At 40.0% G+C, this 14,445-nt stretch overlaps 1 protein-coding gene across 1 annotated transcript in view; it reads left to right on the forward strand.

The window, feature by feature from the left end:
* The window catches only part of GUCY1A2 (guanylate cyclase 1 soluble subunit alpha 2), a 179,626-nt gene that overhangs the window by 85,032 nt on the left and 80,149 nt on the right, over positions 1–14,445 (forward strand). Inside the window, exon 5 of the mRNA XM_064505070.1 lies at positions 4,196–4,681. Within this exon, the coding sequence (XP_064361140.1) occupies positions 4,196–4,681 (486 nt within the window). The remainder of the gene's footprint in view (positions 1–4,195; positions 4,682–14,445) is intronic.

Raw genomic sequence — 14,445 nt, forward strand, 5'->3', positions numbered from 1 at the left:
ATTAGTATTTCCCGGAAGATGTATATACCTTTTCTCAGTCAGTATTCCAAAAATGCCTGTCTTTGTAAAAAGGAGTATCGTCTTCCATCAGTGCAGCAGATGATGCTTTTCCCCATGCTTTTCCTTGAAGATTAGGCAGTGGAGTTGGCATTTGATTCATAAGCTTTTGATCCATACTTAATCCAGGGATGGCATGAATCCAGGGCATGCAGAGCCTGGATAATGTGTACCCAATGAAGTAGCTGTTGGTGTACAGCACAGTAGGACGCTCTCTCATGTTCTGAAACAGCAGCTTTAGAGTCTGCCAGTGTTCCCTGGGTAGGTCTTTGGGGAGGGAGAGACTGAAAGAGCCCCTGAGAGTCAGGGCCTCTTCTGTTTGCTCACTGTTCTTTGCATTGGGTTTGCAGTGAAAGCAAAACTGAGTGATAGGCTTTTTATTTTTCTTCCTGGAGCTACTTAAGCTGTGGCACCATTTCACAGGAACCTAATCCCGTAAACACTAACATGTAATTGCTCGTTTCAAAATGTTCTCTATTCCATTATACCACTGTAGATCGGGAGACTCTCCTCTGAAAACAGTGGAATTATTCTCATTTTATTCTGGGAGAAGATAATTAAACAGACAGGAAAGCAATGAAATGGAGTAGTAATGAAATACAACTGATGATAAAAATGTTTCAGTCTTTCCCTGCTTACAAGAAAGACAGAAGACCTAGTCGTGACTGCCTGTAGGCTCACAGTCTGAGTATAAAGCAGCCTTGCTCTGGGGAGCCGCGCAGAAGTGAGCCATGCTATGGAGAACTTCAGGAAAATCTGATGTCCCATTTCATTCAGTTACAATTCAAGGTACAGAAAAGGATCTAAGAGGCAAGAGGGTCCAAAGGAGAGAGCTGGAGGTTATGCTGGATCCTAGTTGCATTTCAGAGCCCTCTGGAATAGGTTGGAATCATATCAGAAACACTGTTGTCCAGAGACTGGGAAACCAGGTGGACCTTGGGAGATCGGTTTCCACGTATGTAAAAAGGAGCATTGATAATGGCTTCTTTGGAACAAAAGAGCTTTGCAAAGAATGAGGGGAGTGATGCAGTACTTTGCTTTTTATAAGAGCGGATTATTTCTCCCCAGGCAAGTGAAGGCAGCTTTACATCTGCTGTCCAATTCCCTGATTTGGCCACTTGAAGAGATTACCAGCCCAGTTTCTAAAGCCCTCGGTCATCAAGAGTAGAGCATCAGAATCACTAACATAACATGAAAGAAATGATAGGAAATACCAACAACTTCTGTTTAGCAGAGCAAGTGATAAAAATAGCTAGAAGATAAAGTCAAAATAGCACTGAAGCTTTGACATCTTTGGAAATGGAGTAGTTGTGTAGGGAGAATATCTTAGCAAAAATTTTGAAACGTGCTCGACATGCTGAAGCCCTCAGCCTTGGTGAAGCAAGGGCTCAGCTCACTTGGGCAGAAGAACAGGTTATTATTAGTTAAGCATTTTACAGGATTACCTGTGTCTTCTATTGCTTCTCACACATAAATCTCAAAGCGTGTTGCAGGGAGGTCAATGTTATTGTTCCCACTGTGTTGAAAGGCCAAATAAGCATTCACAGTTGATAATTTGCCTGGGGTTACCCAGAAGTGGAGCATAGGCCTCCGAAGTGCTTCTCTGGTACATTACTCACTAGGCCAGTGCTTCCTGCGAGGAATCCACCTGAGGAAGGTTGGCCCAGAGTATTCACACAGACAGACAAGGATCACATCAAAGGATTTAAACCCTAATTTGACACAGGGGAAGCAGGAGCACAGAGGGATGTATTAATTTTCTTCTAGTCTCACGGCAGGTTAACAGGAGAAACACAATTCCTGGCCGAGTGCCTTGACTTGCTGGTAAGAAGCCCACCCTCAGCCTAGCTGGCTCAGGCAGGGTCCAAGGTCACGCTCTTTCCTCCCAAAGTGACACCTTATTTTCACCAGGAGATGGAGGATTGAAGTGGTGATGTGAGATGGATTTGTTTTGTACATCAAATGTATATCTCTCATTTGGCAATTTGTACTTCAAAGTTAAAACAATTTCATGTAAGCCCTTTGAAAGCATGAGGCTGCATGCATGAGGAAAGCACCTATTTCACTTATGTATTGAGCGGGGAGCCATACATTTTAAAATTTTAAAAGAAGAGTTAGCCCTGGAGCATTAAATTTGCCCACTCTGACCAACCTTCTTGCAGAGACGGCTCTTCCAGAATGAAGCTGGGGAACAAGCCTTACAAATGTAAACATTAGTGGGTGCGTAGGAATGTGAATTAAAAAAATGACAATTTTAAATGCTGAAGATCTTTCATTTGCTGAGTTCCCAGGCTGATGTCAGAAGTAACATTTGTAGGGTTGCCAGCGGGGAAGGGTATGCTCTGGTGGAGGCAGAGGGGCATGGAGACAGGATGAGCTCAGATCCCACACTTAAAGTAGGGTCTGCAATGCTGGCATATTACCTGATGTAAGAAATCCCTAATAGAAACAGGAGCTTCTCAAGATCTCCCCAAACCATGGAAAGTACCATGTTAGCTCGACAGGAGCTTTCAGGCATTTGGGCGCTTATGCCACATCATTGTTGCAGACGCTACTGGATTCTCTGCTTGAGGTTTTTCTATTTTGCTTTGGGGAGGATTGTGGATGGGAGGAATCATGTGAGGTGCATCATGTGAGGGTGAGGGAATGCCTGCCTGATGAAAGAAAGGGTGACTGGAGGAGATCATTTTGTTTCAGTGGATTGCGTGAAATAGAAAAATGCAGAATTCAGACATTATGGTGCTTAAGTACAGAAACTCTGGGCTTGGATGCACAAAGTTTGTGTGTTGTTCTGTGTTGTGTCTGTTTTGTCTATGAGCTCCTTTGGATAAGGACTACATATTTTTAGGTCACCTAGCATAATATGACCCTGGACTTTGTGCACTCCTCAAATGAAAACATCAGCTATGATTATTGGTTATTGCAGAGGTTATGGTAGGCTATATTTACAGAAAGGCACAGTTTACTCTATTTAATTCTTTTCTGCTTAAGCAAAACATGTAAGTTCATGTTAGCTTTTTTTTTTTTTTTTTTTTTTTTTAAAGAATACTATATTCAGGCAAAAATTGGCCCTTTACTTGTTTACTTTAATAGACAGTTACTCTTGTGTGACTCACAAATAAGTTAATGAAAATCAGAATGTAGCCCCAAACTACAAATGTATAATTACAGTTGAATTTCAATGTCCATTTCAGTCTGGTAGCTTTGTGTGTGGATTGGTGCAGGAGGTAACAAGCCAGAGTCTCATTCATGTCAACCACAGACAGCACTCTAGAATTGGGACATCTAGCCATTTAAGAGTGAAATACGAAATCTGATCTGGGAACTGAGATGAAAATTTTTTAAAGGTAGAACAGTCTGTAAAACAGTGTGAAGAACCACCTGATCCTTTCTAATACTCCTTTCCTATAGTTCCTTCTTCCATTCTTCAAAGAGAAATCATGTGAATCAAAATCAGCAAGTAATCCACAGACTCTAACACATAATGTTGCCCTTCGATTAGGCTGCATGTATGAGAAGACAAATAGGAAATAGGAGAATTGACATACTTTTTCTGTCATTCATTATTTTATAGAGTTCTTTCTCATGTCTTTTCTTTTTTGACTCGTCTATAACATGGCCACCCATGGCTTAATGGCTGTTTCACTGAAAAAAAACAGAAGCTGCTTCCCTGTTTCACTAACCTGCTTTGAGCTAGTTGTTGTCATTTCCCTTTAATTTTTTTTTTAATAATTGATAGCTAATTAACAGAGACGGAGCTACTTCGGAATTTGCTTTTCAGGCCAAGCACATTCCATGAGCAAAATTTAGAAACACCACTTACACCCATTCTGAGAAATATGTGTTATTGTGGTTGTTTCGTTATTTAACTGGGCTGAAAAGGAATCTAATATCTGATTTGAGGCTATTAGTGTATCAATATAGGCTATCTTCTGACTCACCTTCGTGAGTAGACTGTGTGAGTCTCTGTTTGAACAGGTGAGTATAAAAGGCTACGGTTTATGTTCATCATTTAAGCTGAGACAGAATTGAGGCTGTGGAAGGCAGATAAGTAGCAGTGCACTGAACTGAAAGTATAATGGAGATCCATCTATACTTGCATAGTTTTAACTTTTCTAAGCACTTTTTTATTTTGCAGGTGATGGAAGTTAAAGGACAAATGATTCATGTGCCCGAATCAAATTCAGTTTTGTTTCTGGGTTCCCCCTGTGTGGACAAGCTGGATGAACTGATGGGCCGAGGCCTCCATCTTTCAGACATACCTATCCACGATGCTACTCGCGATGTCATATTGGTTGGGGAGCAAGCAAAGGCTCAAGATGGCTTGAAAAAACGAATGGATAAACTGAAGGCAACACTAGAATGCACGCACCAAGCCCTGGAAGAGGAGAAAAAGAAAACAGTAGATCTTCTGATTTCTATTTTTCCCGAGGAAGTGGCTCAGCAGTTGTGGCAGGGGCAGCAAGTTCAGGCCAGGAAGTTCGATGATGTGACGATGCTCTTCTCAGACATTGTGGGCTTCACTGCCATCTGCGCACAGTGCACTCCCATGCAGGTCATCAGCATGCTGAATGAGCTCTACACTCGATTTGACCATCAGTGTGGATTCCTGGACATCTACAAGGTAAGAGCTCAAATGCTAAGTTTTTTAAATCTAATTTAAAAAAGCAAAAAAAGAAAAAAACCCTTCCCAGTAGCCATCTTTTAAATTATAGATGTTCCCTATAAAAGTGGGAAAAGCAATTATTTGGTTATTTGGAAAACTTTGAGTTTTGGGTGAAAGGCTAAATCTGAAATATTTCCATTGAAAATCATATACTTTGAGGTTGAACTGTCATCATGGTTTCCATGGGAATATATGTCTTACATTCCCATTTTCCTATAGGGACATACACCTCCTATGTGATAGTGTAGTTTATTTTTAGGTGACACATCAGGCACAATGTACTAGGGTGGTGAAGTCCACAGTGATGATCCTAGTCCAAATTGCAGCTCTTAGAAAGCACTCAAATACTTTCTATTTCAGCTGGAGTCTGAATGTTTTGGAGTTTGGGCATTTGTTTTTCCCTGAAAGAAAAAAAAAAGTGTTCCACAGAGAACAGAATGCTCACTAAGAAAATTGTAATAAAAAGTCTAGCTTTCTCCTGAAAAATAGGAAGAGGAGAAGAGTTGTCCATTAACAGTAAATAGAACGAGTGCGACACAGCCCTCCAGCTGCTCTGCAGGAAAGGAGATGTTGCATATGTTGGTCCTCTTTTAGAATCCATCACCTTCTCTTCTCTTCAAAGGTGAGGTCCACTATGTATTTCAGAGAAAAAAGAGGGGAGTTAGAATTTAACAAATGCTTCTGAGCTCTTTATCTGTGAAATGATTCTGTGAAATCTATAGACAATATGTTGTATATAGAGTATATTTTAATTTTATAATAGGTAAAGCAGAGCAAATTTCTTAAAAAAAAAAGAATTGATGTCAACACTGCACCCAAGAAAAAAAGATGTAGTTATAAAATTGGATCTTGAAATTGTTTTCCATCTGAAATCAGCAGTTTTCAAATTGTTCCAAACAGTATTTGTTGATAGGCTATAGAGAAGAAGTCTTCACAGGACTGCTATCGCTTTAATTTTTAGCTTCTGATTCACTTTAAAAGGCACCTAATAATATTCATTATTTACTTAAGTAATAATTACTGTTGTTGCTGCGAAGCTATAATAGGTACTGCAGGTTGAACTGTATGTGGTGTAGGAGATGGTTGGTAGGACAGCTTAACGGAGCAAAAGATCACGTTGTGAATAAGTTTTGTGCTCCTAGGCTAGAGGTTGTTATTACTGACCTCTGCTCAAGAGCCAAACAACATGTTGGGAGAGGGCAACGATGGAAGGCACGAACCCTCCTTTGAAAATTGCTGTGGTGATAGAGCCAGAAAAGATTGGAAGTTTGATCTGGGTTTGTATCCGCTGCCTGCACTGGAGCTGAACCCAGCTCTGAGCAGGACTGGAAGAATTTTTGACCCTCAGTCAAGAGTGGTATCTAGTGACCTTGTTTCACATGCTGTATCTGGTACATGGATGTATTTAGTGTTTTCCCAGATGATTAATTTTAGTTAACTGTTTTGAGGCAGTCAAGGCATTCTTTGTTGAAAGCTACGGTTGCATGGGAATAGGAAATGCAGTATCTCAAACTCCCTGACCTGTTTGGAAGGAAAGTTGGTTGAGCCCTGTGAGAACACTAGGAAGGAATATTTATACATAAATCATGAATATTATGTCATTTAGATCATGGTTTATTGCCTTTCACCTAACTGCACCACTGCATAGCAGTATTGTCCTGACCGGTGAAATAAGATACTGCTGCTCAGATAGGCAAGAGAAGATTTATACATCCAGCACAGGAAAAAGTACTCCAAAAAATTACCCCTCCCCCCACGTAACTCCACAAGCAGGGGAATGAACAAAGCCTGTTTTTCTACAGAAGGATGTCTTACACCTCTCATACCCTTTCTCCCCTCTTTTTTCCTCTGTACTGCCTTTGAACTTTACTGCTTTAATAACACGCTCTCAGGCCCCTTCATCCTGGGTTTCCCTCCATCTCCCTGCTCCCCCGTGGTCCCTGAACCTCTCCGCAGCCCTCTCCGCCCCCCTGCACAGCCCCCAGCCCCGCAGCAGACGCTGTGGCTGGTGGGGAGGTGCAGGCGCGTGCCCCACTTGCTGATTGCAGAGCCGGGGGCTGCCGACCAGAGCTTGCTACAGCCGGTCCTGCAGCTGGGGACGCGGTTCTGACCGTCCCGCTCCAGGCAGAGACAGATTTTCTCTGAACTTCTGGGAGGTTGATGTCTTTGAACTCTCCTCCTTTTTTTTCCAAGTCTTTTTTTCCAAATGTTTTTTAACCAGGAGTCTAAGAAATGTTACTATGGGGTTAAGTGAAAGGGAGCCAGTTGGGCACTACAGAAAAACAAGAAACTCAGGCATGGAAGCTTCCTTCCCGTAGAGAAGTAGGCTTAAAATAAAATGACAATTCTTTTGGAAAAAAAGCATTTGCATTTTAAAATAAAAATAGCTTTTGTGTTTATAGCTCCCTTCCATTTGTTTCAGATGATACTGTGGAAGCTAAATTTATTGGTAGAAATGTTCACCACCACCATAACTATTATTTTAGAAATTATTGTCAAACTGAATTTTAGATCTGTAACCACCAATATTTGTACCCACAGCCTGCCTCTAAGTTATATTCCTGTAACTAGGCTACAGAAATTTATCATGTGACCTATATACAAATCTAAACAGACCAATTTTCAAATTTGCTTGTGTTTAAGCAACATGGCAAGAATAATTTGCAAAGATTATTTGCAGAGTACTTCTGAATAACAAATTCATCTTTCTGTAAACAGAAAATGAAGCAAAATTCATTAAATAAATTCCATGCTATGAATTATTCATCCAGCTTTACTTTATAGCATTTTGATTTCAGAACCTCAGTGCTTCTAATCTAGGACTCAGACAATGAATGTAATGAAAGTAATAATTTTCAATTGTTTCATACTATTCATTCAGGGATGTTTATAGAGAAGTATTGCATGGAAAGAAGCATAAAGATACTCACATTTAACAAGTAGGAAATGGAGGGCAAACATAATGAGCTATTCGATGCAGGATAAGAACTGCTTGGAGAAGGGCTGAAAGGGAAAGGATTAGACTTTGAAATGTCTTAGAAATGGAAGTAAGCAGCTATAATTGATTAAATAGGGAAAGGGTATTCAGTGGAGGGATGCACAGGTATGAATGACATGCCATTTTGATGGCATCAAAAAATGAACTTTACAGCAGCATTTTGAACAGATACCAGAGGTAACATTACATTTGTCCAGGCTGAGGAAGAACATTGCAGTGGTTGAGATGCATGGTGATAAGAGCCTGGGGGAGAGTGCTAGCAATATGTAAGAGTCTGTATTTTAAAGAGAAATTTTAGAAAGAATCTTCTTAGGTACAGCCTGGACAAAAAGACAAGGGGGGCACTCTCAGGGGAGGGGATGAGGAAAATCTGAGTATGTGCCTGGCAATGCCCTGCCTTTGGAAACTGGTGCTGCCTGATATTTGAGCTAATCGTATTTGGCTTGAAACTGGGGAATGAGGAAAAAAGATGCTCTCGAGCAGAGTGTGCAGATCAAAGCGGTGTAGATGCTACTCTAAAGACTGGAGACTCTTGATAAGTTTTTCTCTGTGGACATGGAAATAGAAATGTGGACTCCAGGAGAAGATATATTGGGAAAGATAAGATTTCAGTAAATTGTGAAAGTAACTGCTTTGGGTAAAACATATACTGGTTGGCTGTTTTGTTTGTTTTGTTTCAACCTGTTTTTCTGCATATCTGAGCTCCTGTTGTTTATGAGCTAAGTGCTGGAAAAGGATTCTACAGCTAAATCATCCCTTTATTAAATCTGCTGCAGCCACGGCTAGCATTTAAGACTTACCTCTGCAGACTGAAATCTTCTGCATTCAAGCTTCTTCCACCATCTGTTTCTCCCTCCTAGTAATATGTCTATGTCATAGGATCCTTTTTAATATTTTTTATTTTGTACCTGTGCAGGCCTGTTTTCTCAGCTCATTTCCCCTCAGTTTCCTTTCTGAAACAACCCCACTTCCCTCCCTCGTCCTTTAACTGCAGCATGGAGAAAAGGCAGCATGTGGTGGGGCTGGTCTTCGGCCCTGCGTGCACTGGCTGGTGGCTATGTTTGCTGGCTGGGTAGTGCCAAGCCAAGCAGATCCAGATCTGCTCCTGTGGGTGTTATTTTCTTGGTCCTTTCCCTGGACAGTGCAGCCTGCATCCTTGAAGGCATCTCTTTAAGGTAGATTTTCACTGAACAGTCTTCCCTGAAGTCTGGAGTCCCACTTGCCATGTCTGATCCTGTCTCTAATTAGCACGGATGTCCAAAATGTTTTGGACAAAGAGCTTTTGCCAACTGCTGAAGTTTCTTTTCTGTACCTCTTGTCAAAAATTTTCACTGAAATGCTATAAAGTCAATATAATTCCACAGATAAGTTTTATATTTGGAATTCTCAGCTTCGTTATGTAAATTTCTATTTTCTCTTTGGCTTTATTAGTTGGCTAAAGTGATGCCCTCTCTTTCTCTGAGTGATGCCACAATATGCCTCAAAGTCCTGCACCAGCTCTCTTGGGGGGTTTTTGGCTATTATTCCTGGCAACATTATCATCTCACTTACTTTACACTCATTTTCTGAATGATAAAGTAAGTATGTCAGACCCTCATTTTCTGATTGTATATACCTAGCTCTGCCTACAGCCTTAATTTTTGCTCCTGCTAAAGACCTCAGACTAAAAAGGGTGGGAGGGCTAAACTATCCTGTAGTCAGCAGAAGCTGATACCAGTTCCCAAAACTGTTGCTTATATTGAGTTTGTAATATAATGATTTTAGGAACCCAATTTTAAATTCATGTTTTCTAAAATTATCACTTTAAATTTTTATATGCTCACATTATGTTAGAGAAATCAGTATTTATTTTTTCTTTAAAAAATATTTTCTCAGTGCTGTCACTATCCCTTCCTTGGAAACAGATACTTGTACATATACATATATATATATATCTAAGCTTACTGCCTGGTGCTGTAGTGACTAAAGAATACTGTAATGGTAGGGAGTCCTGATCTTCAGACTTTTCTGAGGTGTTCCAGGCTTTATATTCCATAAGTTAAGAACTATAATTTGCAATTTTTCCTATAAAATCTGTGGCTATTATTTTTTCTCCTTTCCGTCACTTCCTCAGTTTTAACCTTGTATATTCTATGCAACCACATGATCGTTTTTGTGAAGTATTAAAATTCCTTTAGCTTCAGTTTAGTCTTCTGCAGAATGAAGATTGTTATTAAACTTAATTAAAATATGTAAGCTATAGTGATACTCTTGTATGAGCAATATTATATACATAAAATATATCTTTTTTTAAGATGAATAGGTCCAGGTTTGGGGATTACCAGTATAACAGGTGTTATTTCTTGTTGTTAGTTTAAATCAATGGGACTTTTGAATGGATAATAGAAGGACGTTTTCATCAAACAGAACCTATCTGTGCATGGTGGTACCCTGCCTGGTAGAGCTGCCCTTTCAGCAGGCTGTTCTGCTCAGGTCCCACCACAGAGAGCTCCTGAACTGTCACATTTTCCTTGCCCCATGCAGGCTGTAGCCTTGACTTTCAGAACCCTCTGTCTATGAACTTGCTTGCTGGCCCATCACTGTGTCTTATTCCGGTATGAAGTCAGGACAAAGCCGGGGAACCTATGTTTTCTTGGGAACTCAGAAGTTTTCCTGGGTTCAGTTAAAAAACAAACAAAAAAGTATTTCTGTCTGGAATCCCCTCGTAGATCTGCTGTATCATCATCGAGGAGCTCCAGTGTGCTTCAAGATTTCCCATCACTTTAAGCATGTATTTTTCTCCAGTCTTGAGGATGATTGACGCTTTTTCTTTTTAGGGAGATGTGCAAATGAAGCAAACAGACATGCAGGCTCCAGAAAAGTCACTCTTTACTTTATAAACATACAGATCTGCACAAAGCACTAAAACATCTGTGTATATTACCCTGCTCTAGGTAATTCATCACTCAAGAATCCTCAGGAATCCAGGACCTCTGCTCCTGTGTATAATTTCTTCTTCAGGAATACGCTCTTTGTATTTCTTTCTTTCTCTCTGTTTCTCTTGTCTCTCCTTCCACATTTTTCTTACCTGAACAGGCCACTTTTGTTTATAAGTGTTGCCTTCCTTTTTTCTCAAGCTAGTTTTGAGCTTTAAAGCCTATGTCTAAATGGCAGGTCCTGGGAACGCTTCCGAAGGCCTGAGTTTGTGTGCGAACCCTGGTCACATCCTGACTTTTTGTCTGGACAGGACCCAGAAGATCGTCCTCTTTTGGGGCTTCCCGTTCCATGTCAATGATCAAGCCCGGACGTAGCGGCTGGAAAGGAAGGAACCATGGGCAAAGGCATGCCCTGTCACAGCATGCAGCCTCCCTGAGGCTACAGTTTTCAAAATTATTCTTTAATATCTAAGTCCTTTGAGTCCTTTGTTTTCTTGTTTCAAGTTTTTCTATTTCCCACCAGTTATATATCCCTCTGAGGGATTGGAGAAAATTTTTTTCACTTTCCATCAACCTAAGCTATTTCCATTTAAACAGTCTAATATTGTCTCAGATCTAGAAGATACATGGCACAACCCAGACAAGCTGGCCCTTCACATACTTGAGCCCTCTGTGATGCAGCATTTCTGTACATTTAAATATAATTCATAGACTGGACCTTAACTTCTTAAATGAATATGGAAGATACTCAGGAAAGTTAGGAGAAACTAGCTGATATATGAATTTTAAGGCAGATAAATGAAAGTTCATGTAACCTTGGTGAAGGTGCTGTTGTTTAGAAGTAGTTTTAATGCCAGGGCTAGCTACAGCAAACTAAGGTCGCCACTCTGACTTCTGGAGAAGAGCAGTCACATCAGACTGAAATGTGCATCTTAAGTTATGTATAATTATTTTAATATTTCCTTATCTTGTTAAACAGTTCTTTACTTTGACATCGCAACTACATGATGTAAGGTAGAATGCTGGCCAGGACATTTTCTATTCATCATATATATCTGGTGTGATTTTTGCAATTTCATACTTGCTTACAAAAAGAGATAAATCACATAAGTACTATGCATTCCGTGATGGTTGTGTGCAAACCTGATGTTGACATCATGAAAACTCTAAGTCTTACTGTATGCATCTCTTTTAACTAGAGAAAAAAAACCTTTTTAAATACTAGTTATTAAGTCTACACAGCAGGTAGTAGTTGTCTCTTTTCCTTTCCTACGGAAAACAGCACTCTGTGGATTACTGTGTAGATGAAAGAATTCCTCCTTATATTGGATACTGAAAGATTTATACTCAAGTTTGCTAAGTAGGTGTTACAGAAGTCTTCCTGCAAAATGCTCCTGAACTTGCCAGCATGCAGCATCATTAAACTTGCTAAAAATAAAATGCCCTCAGGCCTGATAAGAGCAATTGCTTCATAATTAGGGTCTCGGGAAAGGAACTAGGGTTTGTAGTAAGACGTTTCTTTTAAAAATTAGCCTTACCAGATGAACAGATTTCTGAGCTTCAGTAGATAGACACTTGGAATCCATTCCTACTCACGTGGGAGGGGTTTTCATACACTGAGTGCCTCTGAACTATTTTCAAAAGCACAATGCAGCATCATAAAAGCATTGCAGAGATACCTTGAAACTTAGGTGCAAGATTTGACTGCTTAGGAGGTAATTTTGAAAAGTTGAGAGGCAGAAGCTGAGAGACCCAAACACTAAGGTAGAAACTGAAAGAGATACTTGGATCCATTTCAGCAGTCTTATGCTCAAATCCTACTTTGAAAATTTACAGGAAGTTTTTTATAGTATCCTAAGGACTTTGGAGACTTCTAAATAATACTGTGTCCAAAATGTAGAATTCATTTCTCCCAAAAAGCCACAACCCGTAAGTATTTTAATTTGACAGATGTTTCTAAGCTTCAGAGTGTTGCACAATTCAACTGTATTTCAAAGCTTTTCTGCCAAATCTGTGCAGCAGAAAAGCATATGCAATACTTCAAAATGCAAACAAATCTAAGCTTTAATTTCTATTTATACACTATCAAAACAAAAGTAGTTTTGGTTATTTTGAAAAAGGTCAATATTTTCCCTTTGTTAGATAGACATATAGAAATATAGATCTAGAAGGTCCCTCAAGATCAAGTATACCTAGACCGTGGTCAAAGGAGGCTTTTTTGCACTGCACTAACAATGCTCTCAGCAGAAGAGAGCCCACATCATGTCTCAGTGGAATAACCTATCCAGATTCTCTCCAGCATGTCACTTAGGCATTTTTTTCCTTGGCATTTCTATTTTAAATTAAGTGACCTGTTCTTGTCTTTCACCACAGGCTGCCCAAAATACTTCACCTCTGCTCCTCATTTATGATTCATATAACCTCTGGCCTGCGTGCTAAAATGGGCATGCCAAAATGGAAGATTTTGTGGACTAAACAGACTCTTGCTGCTGCTGCTGACAAACAAATATCCTGGCAGTAACAGTCAGTACACCCATGCAATCTCTGTCCTGTGCCTGGATGCTTTCTGGGAGCAGGACCATGCACTCTGCAGTGCGTGTTCCGAGACACGGGGCAAGTGGTGAATCAGCAGATAACACCTCATCCAGAGTCTTTTGAAAAAAAACTTCACAGACTAAGCCTTCCCAGTCTTTGGCCATTATGGGTCAAATAAACCAGGTCCTTGGCCCTTTCTCAAAGAAAAGCCTGTTGATGACAACACGGAAGGGGGTCTTGTATATCAAGCTACAGGTTGGGCATGGAAGCAGTCAATGAAGTTGAAGACTTGCCTTACCAAATTTTGGTTGTCTATAGCAGGACATTTGGGTGGTATGAATGCTGAATCACAGAATGGTGGAATGTCATCCCAAATGACAGAATTGTAAGATAATTATTGAGATGCAAAAATGTATTTAGGAGAAGAATTTGGGTAGAAAGGAATATGGGATATGTCAATGACATCTTGAGATAGAATATGAAGTGAAATAAATTGTTTCTTGTGGTGAGTGCTGAGACTGCTGATCTCTAGAAACTAAAAATATAAAGCTAGAAAGGAGACAATCTCCCTTTTCTTCAGTCTTCGTCCCATACCAGATAAAAATGTATCTTGTTTGCTGCTGAATTAGAAATCCTGAACAGGAATAATGAAGCCCCAAATGATAACCCTGAAGAACCACTTTATCCTATATCAGAGCCTTTTCGTAATTTTACTACTCTACAATTTAGGGCGGAGAGCAGATGAAAGCAAAGCCCATTGGGAGATACTAATGACTTCAAAGGTTTCTTACAGAGAGTTAAACTTGCAAGAATTTTGTCTTAAGGCTAAATTTTGCTGCATTTCTTTAGAAGAAAGACATTTCAGCATTCTTAAAAGAAATATATAGTTTTCTTAAAAGAAATATGTAGGTATCAGGTACTCTGGTCTTGCAGATGGAATGAGTGTGGACAATTAGGATAATGAGAAATTTGGGAAGGCATAGGTCTCTACTCTAGTACTTGAGAACACTTCCCACCATCCAGTTCCATGTACGCTTCCATCCTGAATCCTGGCTCCATGCTGGGATGAGACTTAAGAAACCATCTTCCTATATATGCACATGCAAATTCCCATGGAAATGCAATCTAGATGTGCAGGAAGCTGAGATGTGCTCCAGTAAATCGTAGCTAAAGAGTGCACATGGAACTCACACTGACTAAGATATAGCCAGGGACACACCTTATTCTTATATTTTGTTCATTGAGGAACTATTTCCAGATCTTTAAAGCAAAAT

The sequence above is a fragment of the Dromaius novaehollandiae genome, chromosome 1 (assembly GCF_036370855.1).
Source record: "Dromaius novaehollandiae isolate bDroNov1 chromosome 1, bDroNov1.hap1, whole genome shotgun sequence".
NCBI classification, from domain to species: domain Eukaryota; kingdom Metazoa; phylum Chordata; class Aves; order Casuariiformes; family Dromaiidae; genus Dromaius; species Dromaius novaehollandiae.